This window comes from Octopus bimaculoides, chromosome 11 (genome assembly GCF_046866305.1).
Source record: "Octopus bimaculoides isolate indiv1 chromosome 11, ASM4686630v1, whole genome shotgun sequence".
In the NCBI taxonomy this organism is placed as follows: Eukaryota; Metazoa; Mollusca; class Cephalopoda; order Octopoda; family Octopodidae; genus Octopus; species Octopus bimaculoides.
In genome coordinates, this window is record NC_142938.1 from 9,334,513 (window position 1) to 9,355,914 (window position 21,402).

The 21,402-nt window shown below is 37.2% G+C and overlaps 1 protein-coding gene and 1 long non-coding RNA gene across 12 annotated transcripts in view; one reads left to right on the forward strand and one right to left on the reverse strand.

The window, feature by feature from the left end:
* Nucleotides 1-5,126: 5,126 nt before the first annotated feature.
* LOC106880011 (sodium channel modifier 1) overlaps nucleotides 5,127-21,402 on the reverse strand; it is a 38,183-nt gene continuing 21,907 nt past the window's right edge. For 10 of the 11 annotated variants that reach the window (XM_014929800.3, XM_014929798.3, XM_014929801.3 and 7 more), the window contains exons 2-7: nucleotides 16,407-16,506; nucleotides 14,538-14,608; nucleotides 11,802-11,890; nucleotides 9,722-9,822; nucleotides 8,193-8,743; nucleotides 5,127-5,251 (exon numbers count right to left, since the gene is read on the reverse strand). In XM_014929800.3, the coding sequence (XP_014785286.1) occupies nucleotides 5,161-5,251; nucleotides 8,193-8,743; nucleotides 9,722-9,822; nucleotides 11,802-11,890; nucleotides 14,538-14,608; nucleotides 16,407-16,457 (954 nt within the window). In that variant the 5' untranslated portion in view covers nucleotides 16,458-16,506 and the 3' untranslated portion in view covers nucleotides 5,127-5,160. Of the gene's footprint in view, nucleotides 5,252-8,192; nucleotides 8,744-9,721; nucleotides 9,823-11,801; nucleotides 11,891-14,537; nucleotides 14,609-16,406; nucleotides 16,507-18,509; nucleotides 18,783-21,402 lie in introns of those variants that run through there. The other variant, XM_089359453.1, reaches the window with a different exon arrangement.
* LOC149133175 (uncharacterized) lies at nucleotides 6,321-19,744 on the forward strand. Its single transcript, XR_016243588.1, has 4 exons — nucleotides 6,321-6,672; nucleotides 11,618-11,907; nucleotides 18,776-18,988; nucleotides 19,616-19,744. It is a non-coding gene; the product is annotated as an uncharacterized LOC149133175 (long non-coding RNA).

Genomic DNA, 21,402 nt, shown 5'->3' on the forward strand with positions numbered 1-21,402 from the left:
AGATTTGTTTATGGACATGGCAAAAGTCACACGAAAGGGGAATTCTAGTCTTCTGAATGTAAAAGGAATGTCTGCTCCTGATGGAGTAAGAGGAATTCTTGGAATAAAGACGTCATCCCCTTTTGCACATCCAGAAAGAATGGTAGCCTCGATAACATGTGACATCATTTTCTTTATCACGAGTCGTGTTCCATTGCAAAGTCTTGGTGGTTCCAGATTGCGGAGCAGCATAACAGGCGTTCCAACTTTAAGTGATAATATGTGGGGAGGTAGTCCTGGAGGCTCCAACGAATTGAGAAATTCAGGAGGATAGTTCACCACTTCATTTGTATCTGGAACTGTATCAACAGACTTGTAAGTTTGAAGATTGCCGGGAAGAGAATGCATCAGGTGTTGATTAATTTTTGTAACAGCTACGTTTTTTGGAGCTAATATTGCTCTTTCACATAGCCAATTGTGATTTTGGTAGTTTTGTTTAAAGTTGGGAAAGACTTTGTGTTTGAGGTCATCTACAGAATTAAAAACAAAACAAAATGGCCGGAGGTCTGCAACGAAATAATTTTACTCAACACTTTGCAAGTGAATCAGTGGAGGCAAAGATGCGTCTCATTTACTTGACAATTTATGCACCACATTGCAGAAATCACAATGTAAGTATATCTGAAAGGGTAGTCTTACACTGTTGTACCGTTGAATTACAAATAATGCTCATCTGTTATGTTGGGGTTAAAATTTCATCAACATCAAAAATATATGAATTTTCATGGGAGTTATGGCCGTTATGCAAAGAATATAATTTCCAAATTTCATAAAGATCCATTCAGTACTTTTGACGTAGTTTTGGATAAGAAAACAAATGACTAATGTCTGTGTTTGTGTGCATGTGTATGTGTGTGTGATGGGTGTATATATGTATAGATATCTGTATGCATGTATATATGTATATATGTACATATTACATGTACATATATATATATATATATATATATATATATATATATATACACACATATGTATACATATACATGTATGCATATAGATCTATATATATATATATCTATACATATACGTGTACATATACATCTATATGTATACATATACATCTCTCTCTCTCTCTCTCTTTCTCTTTCTCTCTCTCTCTTTCTCTCTCTCTCTCTCTCTTTCTCTCTCTCTCTTTCTCTGTTTCTCTCTCTCTCTCTTTCTCTCTCTCTCTTTCTCTCTTTCTCTCTCTCTGTGAAAGTATCTGTCATTACAGTATCGAAATGTGATTGTTTCAGTTAGTGGAATAGTTTCATTTTTAAAGTGAAAGTATTTGACTTCAGTGTTTTTGTTTCACTTTTGACACGTAATACTTAAATAGTGGAGGAGATATTATGTTGCCGTGGGCTCGAACTCTGCAAGAAGTTAAAAAAATTTTTTGACTAAAACACAACTGGAACCCTAAGTAAGGCATGTGTAAAATTTGAATGAAATTGGTTGCGTAGTTCTCGAGTTTTAGGGATTCACACAGACAGACAGACAGACAGACACACACACATTCTCATTTTTATATATATATATATATATATATATATATATATATATATATATATATATATATATATTAAATTCAAATTATGACAAACGTAAACAAACGAAGGTTGCTTTTAGAGGCGTTGAGATGTCTTAGAAAGTTAAAGAAGTGATTTTAAATTCTCAATCGCAGGATAATGATAATAATATAGCCTGAACAGGATAAACTACCCCTATTTTGCAGAAAAAAGTGTAGGTGGTTAGCTGTGGACTCGAACTCACATCTCCGTGATTACGCGTCACGATGCTCGACTGATTGAGCTAAACGTACATATATATGTGTACACATATATATATGTGTACACACACACACACACATATATATATTGGTACATGTGCCTCTAAATCGTTTTAGATGTGAATGGGCAGTTGTGCATATATTTCACTATAATTATCAGAAGCTGATATGCCTACGTGAGTGCATTCGTTTGGATGCATGTCGGAATAGAAAACACACCTCCTCCACATATACTTATCAACGTTTATGTGTGTTTGTGTATGGGTGTGTGTGTGTGTATGGGTGTGTGTGTGCATATGTCTGTGTCTGTGTGTTTGTCTGAGAGCGTATGTCTGTATGGATGTATGCCAGTATGTCTGAGCTGCTATTTATTTATGACTCGGCTCTCATGGTCAAGAGGCAAAGTCCTTCATCACCGTTATCGCCAAAGAAACGACTTCCTTTGTTAAGTACACCGATTATCAATCCACTTCCTCCACCTTACTGAGCATTTCATATACTAATGACCTCGCTTCCTCCTCCTCCTCCTCCTGTTCTTTCTTTCCCCGTCTCTCCCTCTCTTCATTTCTCTCTCTCTCTCTCTCTCGTTTTCACGTCTCTCCTACATCTTTTAATATTCATACAACTGAAAGCGGTGAGCTGGCGAAGTCATTAGCACGCCGGGCAAAATGCTTAGCAGCAGTCCGTCCTTACGTTCTGAGTTCAAATTCCGCTGAGGTTGACTTGCCTTTCATCCTTCCGGGGTTGATAAAATAAGTACCAATTGAACACTGGGGTCGATGTAATCGACTTATCCCCTCCTTCAAAATTACTGGCCTTGTGCCAAAATTTAAGATCAATATTCATACAGTTTCTGCTAAATTTTCTTCCGATCAATTTTTGCCTCTTCTTATTCATCTGTTATAATTCACTTCTTATATAGGATATTTTATAGGAGTATTGAATCGACCCCAGTACTTGTCTGGTATATCGACCTTCTTTATCACGGATATTTGGTTAAAAAAAAAAAAAAAAGCACCGCGTTAAACGAATCAATGATAGAGGAATATCTCTTTTACTTGTTTCAGTCATTTGACTACGGCCATGCTGGAGCACCGCCTTTAGTCGAGCAGATCGACCCCAGGACTTATTCTTTGTAAGCCTAGTACTTATTCTATCGGTCTCTTTTTGCCGAACCGCTAAGTTACGGGGACGTAAACACACCAGCATCGGTTGTCAAGCGATGATTGTGGGACAAACACAGACACACAAACACCCATACATATATATATACGACGGGCTTCTTTCAGTTTCCGTCTACCAAATCCACTCACAAGGCTTTGGTCGGCCCGAGGCTATAGTAGAACACAGTTGCCCAAGATGCCACGCAGTGGGACTGAACCCAGAACCATGTGGTTGGTAAGCAAGCTACGGGAGCAAATTTTACAGCCCATATAAGGAAGCTATTGTAGCTTTGTATTTTTGCATAATGGGGTTTAAAAAATACCCCACAAATGGTTTCGATACAGTCTTAACAGAAAGATTTGGCAGAATTAAATGGAAGTTCTTCGGTAACTTTCTGTCATATAAATAAATGTCTAGGTTAATTTAATGACAATGTCCTAAATATTTATATGTTATATATGAAAATAAAGCTAGGACGTTTACTTAGTATGACTGCTACTGACATTGGATATATGCAACAAAAAACACTTTTCTTTTTCTTTTTTCACTGAGTCATTCCATTCTGCCTCCCATGCTACGATATGAAGTATTGAGTAATATGATCGTGGGTTCAAATACTACTGTTGTTATTATTATTTCTTCCCCGAGATTTCAGACCTTGTGCCTATAATAGAAAGGATTGTTATTATTATTTGTTAGTTTATTCTGAAAGTTATTTGCATATTTTACGGAGCTTAATTCTCGAGGGATTATTGCATGTTTATAACATAGTGGTATGAAGGCGAATGTAACCAGTTAGATCGGAGTATAAGATGGTGACTAGCCAGCACGTGCACTTAACAGATTATTATTCATTTATATTTAATCTCTTTCAGCGGGGTTTTATGCTCTGAGCTCAAATTACACCAGACTCAAAATTCATTGAGTTATATAAGCTCACCACATACATTTTTTTTTTTAAATTGTCAACTTTACAGAGTTGATACTGTTTGCTACGAAGGGTTTAAGCTACCTTGTGACACCTATTACAGCTAAGGGAGCTAGAACATTCGAGAGTTTTATGTCATGATCGTAATCATGTCTTTTTTGTTTTTTTTTTGGGGTTTGGTCTGAGGGAAGAGGCTATGCCCATAGCCTTCGCAAGGCCTCTGAGACTGGCGAAATCGATACCGTTAACGTTCCCTTTAGACTATTTGAAGTTGATAACTTCAGGGAAAAATGTGTCGGCGTTCAGAAAATGGACAGGTGTAATAGTTAATGCAAGGACTTATGGACACAGAATGGTAGCGAGATGGAACAGAACGACTGTTGAGCAGAGGCTGGAATGTTGAGTGACCTTAATGTCAACTAGTCGACTGACCTTTCTTTAGATACAGTTTTTGGATGACTGTGTGTGGGAATAGAACCATCCCGGACAGGGAGGCGGGGGCTGTATATCCCCCACACCCACCCCATTGTAAGTATCACCTGAGATTTAAAGAAGGTTTGTAATAGTCGAAGGTTGAATTATTTTCTGGCTCTGAAAAGAAAGGTCAGTTTTGCAGGTAGCACGTAAACACACCTTTTGAGCGTGAGCGTGAGCGTGGTCGTTGCCAGAACGGCCTGACTGGCCCTCGTACCGGTGGCACGTAAAAAGCACTCACTGCACTCTCTGAGTGATTGGCGTTAGGAAGGGCATCCAGCTGTACAAACTTTGCCAGACCAGATTGAGCCTGGTATAGCATCTGGCTCACCTGACCTCAGTCAAACCGTCCAACCCATACCAGCATGGAAAGCGGACGTTAAATGATGATGATGATTTTATATATATATATATATATACTCTCTCTCTTTCCTTTCCCGAGCGTCTAGTAACACTATCTGTATCGCGTCCTCACGTTGTTATTTTTTGTTATTGTTTTTTGTCTTTTTCCTTTTTTTGAACCTATATATAGATATATATATATATATACATGTATGTTTTTGGTGTGCGTATGTATGTTTGTAATACAGTATCAATGATACTATATAAAATGCCCACTCTTTAGCCGGATATCTGGAACCCTTTCAGTTCAGTCAACTCAAATAAGTGTAAACGATATCAAAGTTATGCAATCAAACATTTTGCTAACAATTTTTTAAAACAGAAAAACTCAAGACAGCGAAACACTTCTTTTTTTTAAGAAAGTATATTTATTTTATTAATGTTATAGTAAATCTGGAGGTTCTTCGTCGGAGTCAAACTCGGCATTTTCGTCTTTAATCCAATTTCCGACCCAGTCTTTCTTCCAACCTGACCTGCAAAATAATAAAAATCCACTACATCATTTTTAAAACTTCTAGGAGTGAATCTCGTTAGACATCATTCGACTAGCACAGTAAATTAATTAAATAAGAAAATACTGATAGAGAAAAAAAATAACAAAATATATATAACCTGCATATTGTTGTTGGCACTCCGTCGCTTACGACGTCGAGGGTTCCAGTTGATCCGATCAACGGAACAGCCTGCTCGTGAAGTTAACGTGCAAGTGGCTGAGCACTCCACAGACACGTGTACCCTTAACGTAGTTCTCGGGGATATTCAGCGTGACACAGTGTGACAAGGCTGACCCTTTGAATTACAGGCACAACAGAAACAGGAAGTAAGAGTGAGAGAAAGTTGTCGTGGAAGAGTACCGGAGCCTCGTGGAGCTTTTAGGTGTTTTCGCTCAATAAACACTCACAACGCCCGGTCTGGGAATCGAAACCGCGATCCTACGACCGCGAGTCCGCTGCCCTAACCACTGGGCCATTGCGCCTTCACATAACCTGCATAATAAAAGGTTTAAATGTTTGGAACAGTTCATACCTGTTGAATACAACTCATTACTAGGTTTAGAGTGAGGGTTTAGCCTTAATCTCCATATTTTTCAATGTGTAATCTCCCCACCACCATTCGAAAAAGGTCAAAAATAATAGCGGTGCCCCAGCATGGCCACAGCTCTTGAACTGGAACTTGTAAAGGATAAAGAATAATAAAAATTAGACGTGAGGTGAAATTCAAATTTGGTTTTTTTCCCCTTTTTGCACAATCGAAATCTCCGTTGTTGAAAATATAGAAATCCTTAGAAATTATTTTGAAAAAAAAAAAGAGAGAGAAAAAAGAAATGTGGATGTACAACATTCCATGCAGATTTGGTCAGTTTTTAGCAATTCAAAGGACAACATACAAGTGTCCACCCACGTTCACTCAAAATTTTTCAAAACCCTAATGCGAAGGGAGAGAACTCTAGCATAGTAACAGGGGACATAACCGAACAAAGGGAAAAGACGTATTCTAAATATCAAGGGAGATAATTGTATTTTACAATTTTTTTTTTTTTTTTTCATTTTAAGTAACTATAATTTTAAGTCCAAATCTGTAGACTCTAGAAGCAGAAGCTGCAATGGGTTGTAACTACCTATTTCAACTTTATCGGTTTCCTATTAGTTATTATACAGATAATTAAGGGTAACTGTCTCTTTTCTAGTTATGATTGACGGTGACGAGACAACGCTTTAGTCTTGTTGAGGGCATGCAAACTTCTCTACTAAACGTTCCACAAAAAATGTACCCACTACACTCTTAAGTGGTTAGCCTTAAGGACATCCAGCCATAAAAGTATGATGGAAATGGATAATGGATTGGCCATTCGTCGTGGATATATTGATGAAACAAATTACATTTGGATTTCAAGGTAAATGATTATTATCGAAATCTGACAGATCGAAATTTGACAGAGGTCACTTGTATGCACGGAAAAAGAGAAAAAAATATTACTCTGACTATCACCTCCAAAACTAACAGGGTCTACCTACATTAATTCGTCAAATACGCTGTTGAAAAAAAATGAATGACGGTCATATTTCAACGAAAAATATTGTAAGAAAAAACGTAAAATTTCAACAAAAATAAAGACACAAAAACGCGCGCGTTACGAATTGAGAAGAGATTAAAAGTTTTCTCCCTTCCATTAGAAAGTCTTTTAGATCGTTTAAATAATTAAAAAAAAGAAAGGCAAGGAAAATTAGAGTCGTTTTGGGTTGTTCGAGGCAAGGTAACTAATGCGGAACCGTATCGTACAAGAAGCTAAAATAGGAGTTGCGTTCCAGATGGTTCGAGATTACTGTAATTTTAGTAAAACAATACTATACGTCTAATAAACTGGCTTGGCAACAATTTTTTTTTGTTTACAGATTGAAGGAGATGGCTGTAACAACACTTTGAGCATAACCTACCAAACACTCTTGTCACAGCTGACTGAAGATGGAAATTGGATATTTTCACTTTGGGGGACTCCCATAGGATCTTCACAAAGTGGCTGGAATGCTACAAAAGACCCTACTTTGAAGATTAGAGCTTTGTATTGTCTCTCCTGAAAAGTTTCGAAACTTCTGAAACGCACCTCATACATGTGTGCACGTGTCTAAGAAATAATTATAGTACAAACGACTAGGAACAGAATTCTTGACAATGATGCAAACAGGTGCATTATTTGTGCCTCCAAGTTCAAGATGAGGAGGTATTAACACACACACACATACATACATACATACGTATGTATATATATAAGGTTGCTATTATGCAAAAGTGTTTTAAGTCCAAAACGTTGCTTTTTCAGAAAACAAAAAAGTAGTTTCGCCATTCCATAGCAAAACCATTGTAATACACTTTGATAATCTTTGATATCTTGGCATCTGAAGCTGCTGGAGATACAATAGTTTGACCAAAAGAATTTGGACAAATTTGGACATACGAAAGTTTATCATAATAGCAACGATATATGTGTGTGTGTGTATGTGTATGTATATATATATATATATATATATATATATATATATATACGACACTTCTTTCAGTTTCCATCTATCAAATTCACTCATAAGGTTTTGATCCAAATAGGGCTATAGCAGAAGACACTTGCCCAAGGTGCCACACATTGAGACTGAACCTGATGTTCAATATGTTAAAATTTCAAGGTATAGTCACTTTTACCCCTTGTAAAATCTTATTGAAATATATGAATTTCTTTAAGCAGTAGCTGAAAAAAAAAGAAAAGTAATATAAACAACTTTATTTTGAAGACAACGCGACAGCATGACCATGGTCCAACTGAAACCAGTAAAAGAAAAATAGTGAGCAATCAATGGCTACAGAACAGCACAAACAGAAAAGAACAGAAAAAACAGAAAAAATGTAGAAACACTGCTTATTTACCCTGAAAGCTGCCAATATTTTTCTGCTAATTCTTTCTTTTCAACAACTTTGGAAGCCTCTTGAGATCCTGATATAGTCTGCTGCTCTGCTGATGGAATAGATTCAGAAATCTTAGTTGCAGATTGAGGGCCTGTCCTTTCTACAGTGTCAGGCAACAGTCTTCTCTTTTTCTGAACCTGACTACTGAATTTGTCCCATTCGACTTTTCTATCTTCCAAAACTTTCGTTTGAATATGATCATTAGGTTTTTGGTCTTTAACTTTTGTCTGAACAGGGCCATATACTTTACTAAGCTTCAGAGATGAGCTTTTTACAGTTTTTTCAGGAAGTCTCTGTTTCTTCACATAGGGCCTTAATGGCTTTGTTTCCTTATTCTGTTCGGCTAAATGTGAATAAGGGGATTTTACACCAGATGAAAATGTATGTTTGGAAGTATGTGTGGAAGTAAAAGATGGTAGATTAATGTTGTCGGTGGGTGTGCTTGAAAGATCAATTGTGGGTTTCCGGTCATAAGGTCTCAGCTGAAGTTTTGAAGTGCATTTCTCAGGTGCCTGCAACAGCCAACAAGACACAATTTTAATATGTCAATAAAAAATATAGAAAAAGCATTGAGCTTGCTTGCTTGCTTGCTTGCTTGCTTGCTTGCTTGCTTACTCACTCTCTCTCTCTCTCTCATATATCATGGAACCTATTGTTGTCGACTCTCTCAAATATAATGGAACCCATTATGTTGTATAAGACAGCCATCTGGTGCCTAATAAGTTCAAGGTGAGAGGATTAGCTGCTCATAACAGAACCAAGAACCAGATCCAATGGCAAGGCTGAATGAGACAATTAGAGATCTTAGTTACAGGCTGAATACAAAAGTAGATTCTTATTGCTATTCCTAGGCCCCTATTTGTTTCCTCTGTTGGCAGCGATGACAAGCATTGCTTTCCCAATTGACCTCCCGTATCTTACATGCTTTCAACAAGGACTTCACACAATCCTTCATTTATATATATATATATATATATATATATATATATATATATATATATATATATATATATATACATACATACATACATATATTTTAATCAAAGTATACAGTATTATAGAGCCATTACAGCCAATCTTACCAATCAGATTTGCACAGGATATTAGGTAATCAAAAAATTCTCTAATAATTGTATACATCAGTGTTGGCCAGCATGGAAAAAAATAGGCTTCTGTACAGTTTCTGTGAACCAAATTCTCCTCAAAATATATTAGTAGCTTGAGACTATGATAAAAGAACCCAGAGACCAAATGGCTCCAAAGCAAATTTCTCTACCAGACAGTCATACCCCATTTCTGACATCTCCACTTCAATCACAACTAATTCATGAATTACATATTTCCAGTTCCAATAAATTTTCCTGTGAAATGTCAAATCACTCTTTCTTGATTACAAACTCTAGCATAAACAATATCCATTCTAAAAAAACAAAAAAAACATGTTTATTCAACACTAAATTTCAATACAACAGAGACACCAGTTCACTTACCAGACTTCCATCAGTAGCACCAGTTTTAAGAGACTGCTTTTGTTGATGCTTCAAAACTAAGTCTTTCAGTTCTTTTTCTTTCATTTTATTCCGTTCTGCATCTGTTAGGAAAACACAGAAGAAAAGATGTAATTAAACCCTCGAAATTTTTGGTTTGAAAAGTAAGAAATTAGCTAGAGTCTGGCATCCTTTATTTTTTGACAAAGCCATGGGAGGGCAGCTTTTCTAAGAGAAAGATATTCTGACAAGAAACTGATAGTCAAAATAGTATCAGTCATCTCATAAGATTTCTCACCAGGACCTGCAATGGTGACCAACGGAGAGGCAAAATGAAGTGTTGGACAAGCTTTTGTCACTTAAATTCAATGATGTACAGATACCTCACTATCATGTCATTTCCTGGCTGAAGGTATGATGGCTATCGTCTGACAAGATGAGACATACATGCATGACAATTGCTTCATCATGTCAGATGATATCCATCTGCATGCATGCATGTATGTTTATATGTATAAAAAAAATAAAGTTTTCTTTATCAATTAGTCAAGAGAAGAAGCATTGGTTATGTGTCTTTGCTAGCACTCTCATACTGACCAAAGGCGGGCTGGCAGGAACGTTAGCATGCCGGGCGAAATGCTTAGCGGTATTTCGTCTGCCGCTACGTTCTGAGTTAAAATTCCGCCGAGGTCGACTTTGCCTTTTATCCTTTCGGGGTCGATTAAATAAGTACCAGTTACGCACTGGGGTCGATATAATCGACTTAATCCGTTTGTCTGTCTTTGTTTGTCCCCTCTGTGTGTAGCCCCTTGTGGGCAGTAAAGAAATAACTCTCATACTGACCAAATCAATTTAGCTGATGCTCAGTCTGAATATCTGTCAGTTGACTTTTGCAGGAAAAAATGTAAATGGATGAGAAGGGTATTTCAGGAGAGTGCAGTTCTGCAGAGCAAGGAGTGGATTAAATGTCAGAAAGAGATGATTGGGCAAAGATGTTTAAATGCAAACACTGGCAATTTGGCATGGCTGACTGACCATTCAGCCTGTTTTTGGCGACAGTAATTTTTGATGCTAGAGGGCAACATGCATGCCTGCATGCAGAAAAATCTACACATACAGATAGAAGTGGGTGAAAGAGAGATGGGGAGAGAGAGAGACTATTACAAGTTATTAGTTGGACACGCTTGATATAAATACATTTCATCTCGTCATATACATAGAGAAATATGCTCACACACATAAACAGAGAGAGAGAAAGAGATGAGGCACGAGGGAGAGAATGAGAGAAACATTTAAATGTCTGATGTCAAATATGTCTGTATCGCATCAGTGACACTAAACAAGTGGTGCCAAAATGGTTGTACCAAAACATCTCATCTGTGAAATGTTTAGTGGTGGATCTACGAAGGGAGATAATCGAGGCACTATATCTTCCACATCATACCAACACACTCTATTCTATGTTTGCTCTATTACTTTACTACAATGCACGATATTATATCACAAAATTTGGCCATATTCCTTCAACCACATAATAATGTCATTACACCACTTCGTATCCTTTACATCTCTGGCCTACAGGTGTTAGTAATCATGGACCTAAATCCCCTCATATCTCAGCCACAGCTCAGCTAATTAATGGGTCGATCTTTCCGTAGCCAGCTAATTAAGCCATCCTTCAAATGAGCCAATAATCTGCTAGAAATAACCGTCAGATCTCCCTTAAAACACACTAATCGTTGAAGGTTTTGTCTTCTCATCTGGTGCCCAACAAACTTAACCTGCCACTTTCTTGTAGCTACTTCAATGTTTGCCACTCTATTTGAATGAAGTAACTTCAGCATTCATCTAAGAAATCACATATTAGCAGCATTATCTTTTATCTTTTACTTGTTTCAGCCATTGGACTGTGACCATGCTGGAGCACCACCTCGAAAGATTTTAGTCAAATAAATTCAGTATGACTTGGGCTAAATGATTTATGATCTATTAACCTATTTGGACACCAAGTGATTGGCTCAAAAGTCACCTGCAATCAAATAAATTAATGGAAACAAAGAATAAAAAGAAACTGGACTCTTACTTTCAAGATGTTTTCTCCCTTGTCGATGGCACTGCAGAATAGACAGAGTGTCGAACACAGGTCTGTAATGACACACAGTACATGACAACCTGAAATAGAGACAAGGGTGAGTATGAGATGGGTGAAACAGACTTACACTCCAACAGCAGGGTTTCTGGGTTTCAGTGACTAGAATGCAAGAATTTAGGGTGAGTCTTGGATATAGAAGTAGATAGAATCAGCTGTTCCAATCAATATAAATCACTGAGGTTAAATACTCGGAGATGCCATTTACATGGGAAAATATTAGTTAAGTTAATGTTAACATATCTAATGTAATAAATATCAACGATTTCATTAGAGATTGCTGGTGCCACATAAAAAGCACCCATGCCGGTGTCACATATAGAGCACCTGTGCCAGAACCATGTAAAAGGCACCTGTGCCAATACCATGTAAAAAGCACCCATGCTGGTGTCATAAAATACACCTGTGCTGGTGCCACATATAAAGCATTGGTGCTGGTGCCACATAAAAAGCACAGAATACATTCTGTATAGTGATTGATATTAGGAAAGGCATCCAGCCATAGAAACCATGTCAAAGCAGACAATTGGAGCCTGGTGCAGCTCTGCAGCGGGCCAGTGCCTCTCAAACTCCCCAACCCATGCCAGCATGGAGAATGGATATTAAAATGATGATGATGATGATGATGATGACAAGAAAATAATAGCACTTCAACAACTAACATTATTTCTGCATCTGAACAATTAACTTCAACGATTTATTTTTCAAATTTGCTAATTTTCCACACTAATTCATGTATAATATTGAACATCTATTTAATGATTCTCCCATCATTATTTTGATCAATATAGTGAAGTCTATACTTTGCTGAAGCAGTCTATCAAGACTGAAATATATCTAATGGCTTCTAACAGTGTGTATACATTTTAGTATGATACATAGATGACAATTTTTATCTAACGCTGTTTCAAATGCAGAAACTGAGCATTTTTCTGCAGCAGAATAAGCTTCAACAATATCAGTGAATGCTTTATTCGCTGTTTCCTATATGCTGAAGCATAAATTTTATTTAGTCAGGTGACAAATCGAATGCATGACATTAACAAGCTTCAACAAAAGTTAAATGCAGCTGTCATTCCCATGTGTCATTGCAGCAATGATGTTCACCTTGCTCTGAGACATATTGTGTTTTTTAGCACAAGTTTATGATGAGATTTTATCTCAGACAAATTCCACAGCATCATGCCTTCTAATGATGTGCATACATTTAGTATGATACACAACTGGTGATATCTAACATAATCTCACCTATTTACCATAATTATTAAAATAATATTAATCATTGAGCAAAATTTTTTTTTTTCAAACCATGAGATAATTAAATTGTTGATGTTTATTGCAATAGATATGTCATCATTAACTTATTGTAATTAGTAAAAAGCTTTGTAGAAAAGTTTGTGAGTGATCTTGAGAGACAAAAGTACTTTTATGTGTGTAAATACCACAGGACACAGTAATTCTCTGGTGACCAGATGCTAATTATTTATATTGCTAACTAACACCCTTAGGAAACATATGTCACTTATGTTTAGTGTAACAGTCAACTCACCTTCAACAGGAATGGTGCTATCATTAAATCATAAATATTGGTTTCAAATTTTTAGCACAAAGCCAGCAATTTTAATGGGAGTATAAGTCAATTAAGTCAACTTCAGTGCTCAACCGGTTCATATTTTGTTGACCTTGAAAGGATGAAAGGCAAAGGCGATCCCAGTAGCAATGCTGGAACATACAAACAAGATATGGACTCTACAAGCCACATCATTGGTTACTCACCTAGGAGAGCAGTGACCCCAAATAAAAACTGATACAGGACAGAGAGAACATTCTGGTTTTCTCTTTTGGAACAATCTCTCTCGTGCAAATAGCACAATAAAATGCAACCAGTCCTCACTATAAGACATATTCAACAAAAAAGTTAATCAGTTTTTTTGGGTTTTTTTATTATTGTGCATGCCAAAGGGAACAGATCATGACAAGTAAGGAGAAACTGTGAGACTCAGCTAATCCATGCCAGCATAGAAAAATAGACATAAAATATTTGAGATGAATGGTTGCATTGGTAGTTAAGTCAGTTTCATTAGTCAGGAATGGTAGTTTTTGTGTTTCATCCTTGTTGGTTAATATTGATGCTGCTGGCTTTTGCAGAGGGTAGTGTGTATCACGATTGAAAACTATGCTGAGTTGATTTTGATGTGCATGCTTTGGTGGTTATGAAAACTCAACAGATTCTTCAAGCAGATGAAAGTTCTCCAAAATAAATTTTCTTCAATGGCAGCAAAGAGATAATATGTCACATCTCTTGTTTAGCAATATCAGAGGGTATTTCAGGATCTGGAATGCTTCAATCAAGCTAATGTAAAATTTCTTGCCCCATTAACATATGGGATAGATTTGGTCATAATGTTCCAAGTTATAGAAGCATGTTCACTTAGTTTCCAAATGAATGAGGACATAGTGAGTTGTTTGTTCCTTGACCTTAAGGAGTGAATATGTTGCTATACTCATCTTTAAAGGTGTTTGCAGTGAAACACATAATTCTTCTTTACACCATCTGCAGGTAGTAGATTGCAGAAATACATAAATCTATGTTTACATATGCATAAACGCACGCACATATAATCATGTGTGTGTGTGTGTGTGTGAGACAGACAGACAGAAAATACTTACTTGCCATTAGAAAGTATTTGGGCTTCTTCATCAGGTATTGTCTCAGCAAATAGCTCATTCACTCTGCTTCGCTATCAAAAAAGAAGAATGTTTTATTAAGGGAGCAGCATAAGTGATTGCATTCACCCCAGTATATTCCAGGTACTTATTTTATTGACTCTAAAGAAATGAAATGCAAAATTGTATATAGGGCAGGTGTGGCTGTGTGGTAAGAAGCTTGCTTCCCAACCACATGGTTCTGGGTTCAGTCCCACTGCATGGCACCTTGGGCAAGTATCTTCTACTATAGCTTCAGGCTGACCAAAGCCTTGCGAGTGGATTTGGTAGATGGAAACTGAAAGAAGCCTGTCATCTACCACCCATGCCAGCATGAAAGGCGGAGATTAAACAACGAAGATAATGATGATGATGATGATGATGTGTATGTATACGCTTGTGTATCTGTGTTTGTTCTTTTGATGTTCACCTTGTTTTCTAAAAAGTTTATTTAAAATTGGACAAAAAGTCATTGGATAAAAAATCAGCAGACAAAAAGACGTGGTTGAAGGGACGTCAGACGAAAAGTCGAGTCACAGCTCAATTGACCCCTACAAAAATCAATTTAACCCATAGGTGGAGCCCTGACAGGTACAACCATTCCAGATCAGAACAGATCTAGGAGTAATAATGATAATTAAGGGGTGACTCTAAGCTCCCACTCCCCACAACTCTAGATCTTCCAAAATGGAGCCTCACCACTGGATGCAGTTTAATGTCATGCCCAGGTAGGACAGTCAGTATATTACTGGTATTTCTTTTATCAATGATGGTCAGAACTCAGAAAAGAAGGATGTATTTAATACTGTTGGGTATATAGTGTTCTGATATTTCTACTATTTTACTCATATCTCATATGGGAGTTCTAGGTACTTTACTCTTTTACTTGTTTCAGTCATTTGACTGCGGCCATGCTGGAGCACCGCCTTTAGTCGAGAAAATCGACCCCAGGACTTATTCTATCGGTCTCTTTTTGTCGAACCGCTAAGTTACAGGGACGTAAACACACCAGCATCGGTTGTCAAGTGATGGCGAGGGGACAAACACAGACACACACACACACACACACACACACACATATATATATATATATATATATATATATATATATATATATATATATATATATATATACATATATACGACGGGCTTCTTTCAGTTTCTGTCTACCAAATCTACTCACATGGCTTTGGTCGGCCCGAGGCTATAGTAGAAGACACTTGCCCAAGGTGCCACGCAGTGGGACTGAACCTAGAACCATGTGGTTGGTAAGCAAGCTACTTACCACACAGCCACTCCTGCGCCTATGGCAACCAAATTTCCCTCAAAATTCCATCCCTCCCTATTGTCTTAAAAAGATCACAATGGAAAATGTAGTCTTAGATATATATTAGTTATGTAAAAATGGTAGGATGGTCATGGAAGGAACGCCTCTGAACCATAGGGTTGCTCGATTAGAACTGACTTGGGGCCAAGCAGCAAAAATATATTTGTTTCTAATTTAGATACAAGACCAGCAATTTTTGAGGAGAGAGAGTTAGTTGATTACAGTGTGCCCCAGTATTTGACTGGTACATTCTTTTACAGGGCTTAGAAAAAACTGAAAGACCACTGCAATAAGTGTTTGAATCTAAGAGGGGAATATTTTGAATAAAATCATTGACTGATCCTCCTGTATTTTCTTTTACCCAAAGCCAGGAACTTTTCAGCACCCTTTCATACTTCAAGATTTTGCTCAGCTCTCAACTGATTCTACCATACACTGCCTGCCCTGATGTCACTTCCACTGCAAGATTCTGCTTTATGAAAGAATAATAAAACTTTCACACATACCCTTTGAGAATTCAACAAGTTATAGTCATTTCCATCACGTTTAAAAGACATCCTGGGAGATTAGTTCTTTCAGCTCATTGATTTTGGCAAATACATCACTCTGAAATGAAAAAAGAAATATTTTAAAAAGTTAAAAATACTTTAGGTTTGCAACTTGACTTTTTGAATCAAAGTAATTAAGATTAAATCAATAACTATACAAAGTCAGTTTCATAGCTATTTACTCTTATTGTTGTGGAATAAGACCTATGTATGCCTTTCTAGTGTGGAGGCACAATGGCCCAGTGGTTAGGGCAGCAGACTTGCTGTCATAGGATCACGGTTTCGATTCCCAGACCAGGTGTTGTGAGCGTTTATTGAGCGAAAACACCTAAAGCTCCACGAGGCTCCGGCAGGGGATGGTGGCGAACCCTGCTGTACTCTTCCACCACAACTTTCCCTCACTCTTACTTCCTGTTTCTGTTGTGCCTGTAATTCAAAGGGTCAGCCTTGTCACACTGTGTCATGCTGAATATCCCCGAGAACTACGTTAAGGGTACACGTGTCTGTGGAGTACTCAGCCACTTGCACGTTAATTTCACGAGCAGGCTGTTCCGTTGATTGATCAACTGGAACCCTCGACGTCGTAAGCGACGGAGTGCCAACAACAACATGCCTTTCTAGTAACCTGGGATATAAACTGAACTGAGTGGTTTTATTTTACAAGCCATCAGGTTCATTCACCTCTGGCAAACAAATGCTGAGATCAAACAAATAAGGTAGCCTGAGGTTACTTATTAAAAGCATAAGAAAAACTATGTAATGGCTCGACTCATTTACATACTAGTACAAGTAAACAGGCTAACTAACTGATTACTAGAGTACTAGTAGAGCATGGATTATGAATAATTAATTATGCTAAGTTATGTTCATATGTTAGGCTTTGTCAAATGATATATCACAAGGGATATCTCGATGTACCATGTCATTGACATTTAAAATATAATTCAAGGCTTTAGGAAATCCATTCTAATGCTTGAGTTTTGTTGAAAAACATGGTTTGTCATTTTGCTACACACAAATGTTGGCATCGAATTTTCACACAAGGCCTGCAATTTCAGGGGAGGGGGTGGGTCGATTACATCAACCCCATTGCTCAACTGGTACTTATTTTATGAACCCCAAAAGAATGAAAAGCAAAGTCAACCTCAGCAGCGTTTGAACTCATTCTTTCAGAATCAAAAAAAAAAAAAGGTACTAGTTGAACATTGAGGTCAATATAGACTTATTCTTTCCCCCGAAATTGCTGGCCTTGAGCCAAAGTTTGAAATTATTATTATTATTAAAGCAGCAAGCTGGCAGAATTGTTAGCATGCCAGACAAAATGCTTAATAGCATTTCATTTTTGTTTACATTCTAGGTTCAAATTCCACCGAGGTCAACTTTGCCTTTGATTGTTTCGGGGTCAATGAAAAAGTACCAGTTGAAAACTGGAGTTGATGTAATCGACTAACCCCTGCCCTTAAAATATCAGGCTTTGTGCTTCTAGTAGAAAAGATTATTATTATTTTTTTTACTACTACTATTACAGCTATACTCCATGGTAGAGACATGGGCTCTGAATGCAGAAGACATGCGTAGTAAACTGGAGAGAAATGAAGGTAGTATGCTCCATTGGATGTGCAACTTCAGTGCACATGTACGACAAAGTGCAAACGTATTGAGAGAAAAGTTGGGCATAAGAGAAATCAAATGTAGCATGCAAGAGAGAAGACTATGTTGGTTTGGACATGTGATGTGTATGAATGAGGACAGCTGCATAAAGAAATGCCAATCACTGAAAGTGGATGGTACCCATGGAAGAGGGAGACCCAGGAAAACATGGGATGAAGTGGTAAGGACCGATCTCAGAATGTTGGGTCTCATGGAGGAAATGACAATGGACTGAGATGTCTGGCGATATGAAGTTCTTGAGAAGACCTGCCCACATCAGCAAAACTGAGTTCTAGAAGCGCTGTGTGTCCCACCCACACTCAACAAGAAAATTTCTCATACATTCTACCACAACAAACCAAACTACATCTCTTCTCTTCCTTATATTTCCACTTCATGCACTAGGCTTACCTCGCACTCCCCAATCCTGTCTTCTTGGCCCTGTGCCACTGTAATATTGTTATCTGCTAGATTCCAAACTGTGTGTTCCACCCACGACCTGTCTCACTGTGTCACTGCCTATGCCTGGCACTTTGCCACCATCTCTATCTTGCTGTTTCCCTCTCACTCTCCTTCTCCAGCACTTTCTTCATGTTGGGTAACCATGTATTTCCTTTGCGGCAATGCACGTTTCTGTCTTCATCTCTCTCTCTCTCTCTCTCTCTCTCTTTCTCCAGCCAGATACCAGTGGCGCGTAAAAGCACCCACTACAATCTCGGAGTGGTTGGCGTTAGGAAGGACATCCAGCTATAGAAACCATGCCGAAAGAGACTGGAATCTGGTGCAGCCTTCCTGCCCTGGTCAAACCGTCCAGCCCATGCCAGCATGGACAACAGATATTAAACGGTAGTGATGATTATATATGAATCCTTATGAAAGATCCTCTCAAGGTAAATGGCACAGTATTCTATGTTCTAACACAATTTCTACATTAAGCCGGATCAAGATTACCTTTTGACATTAATACTGCTTTTGTTGTTATTAATTACATATATATTATATTTGCATGTACAAGTGTATATTTCCTACATGAAAGACAGGTATGGATTGGTTAGCAGGAAGAACTATAAAGGCTATAAAAATTCTGCTTTAATTCCCTCATTTTGCAGTCTAGTATAGAAAAAAAAACAGATTCTAAATGAAACAAATGAACAAAAGTAAATGCTTTGTTGTATTTTCATTCATAAAAGAAACTGCCATGAAATAATAACCCTCTAGAAAAGAGGTAGCTTTGGTAAACCTATTTGATAAATGAGGATCAATAAAACAAAATATATTTGTAGATGATGCTCCAGTATGGCTGTTATCCAATGAGTGAAGCCAGTAAAAAGTTAAGTAATATTCACAGTACTGCATTAATCTGCTACATCATCAAAGAATACAGAAAGGATTTTGTTTTTGTATGTTTTGTTTCATAAATGGTGGTTCCTTTATGCATGGATATCTTTATATATTTGCAGAATTGTTAGTAGTAATATTGTTATTATTAACATCATTATCATCATTTTCATTAACAGAAGAGCTGTCATACTGAATTGACTGTACATGGATAATTAAATAGTTACAAGGCAGCAAGCTGCAGTGAGACTAGCAGAGACCACAATGCACTGACAGCTGTCTCTTACACTTCAGTGGAACTTTATGTTGTTTTTTTTATATATACGTCGGAGGATGTACAGAAGTTATTTACACCAACAACAGGTAAGATAAGCAAAGCCTGTTGTAGTTGCTGGCAATCAATACACCTACTTCAGTTCAACACAATCAAAGAGAAGAGGAAAGAAAGAAGAAAAGGGAAAAAAATCAATTGCAGATCAATTTAGATTCCTTTCAGAAATATTAAATAGAATATAGAAAGGATATCAGTACAAACTTAATAGGATGGGATGGTAATTGAAGTTATTGGCAAAGCGGATTTGATCCCAGTATGAGGTCACAGAAATTCTTATTTGTCTTTCTTATGTTCAGCTTAGAGGTTCAAATGGTTGATTGGATATGGTACTAAACTATAAGCCCAAACATTTTGAGTTCAATATCTACTGCAGGCAATTTTTGTTGTTTCTTAGCAGAACATTTTTATATATCAGTTCAGCTCACCTAGCTGTGAGGAGGAATACAATAATATTTTTTATTATAAACAGTCTTGGCATTCTTTTTACTTTACATAAAATATTCTTTACAGTCTACCATTGTTTTATTGCCATTTATTTACTGGTATTATAAATTTTATAGGTAAGATATTTTTCTGGGAACAAATTACAATTTATAACTTTGCTACTATGGGAAATTATTGCTCTCTTTACAAGTTTTCGCTTTAGAAGCAGTCTCTGTGAACAAATTAACTTGTATATCGAAGCATTCCTGTACTTTGAAAGGTTACAACCAATGTGTTATTTAGTGTAGATTAAGTTATTACAATAGTCCTTGTCCAACCAACCTCATTAGCTCTGTCCCACTTATTTTTAACAACCATTCTTTCATTCTTACACCTCTCTATTTCTCACCTATATTCATTGACAAAACCTTCATATAACTAACCACATAACCACATCATTGTCAACTGTACAACACAAGGCAGAAACATGATATATTTTGAGAGAAAAATCTGTCAGTTGCTTCCAAGTGTTGACTGACTTCTTTGATACTATGAGACTGAGGTTGAGCTCTAGGAAAACCTCTAGGAAAGCTCTTTCAAAGGAATTCCAAGCACTTCCATTCCATCTTCCTTTTTTTTTTTTACTCCAGACACGGTCTCTAGTACAACATTATCCAAAATGCACATCCTTTTTCAAAGCATTAGAGTATGATTTGGGAGTTGGCTGCTATTTCTAGCAAATTGAGTGACCATATAGAAGCTAAACAAACAAGTACTGCTCAACTAAAATAGGTTCCATGAGATCAATATAATCCATGTTGTTGTTGTTGTTGCTCAATTTCTGATCAGCCATAACTGAGCAGACCTCTGATCAAAGACATTTAAACACTGCCCACCCTGTCTTTTTATACATCACAGACAATATTACCAGTCCACAAACATTTTTGATAGCCTCTTGCTCTCTTCCCTTCAAGAATTCCTGTAAGGAATGGTATTTGGCAGTGACTTGTCTAAAATACAATAGCTTTGTGGATCCAATTCCCAACAACAAATAGCTTTGAACTTTCAGCTTTCCTAATACTGCAGCATTTGTTCTATCTTTTTCCAGTTATTTCTGCCTATCTACAAAGGATCTACATCTCTCTTTTTTTCCATTGCTCACAACACCGTCCAAGTTTCTGCCCAGCAGAAGACAACCAGCATAATGTA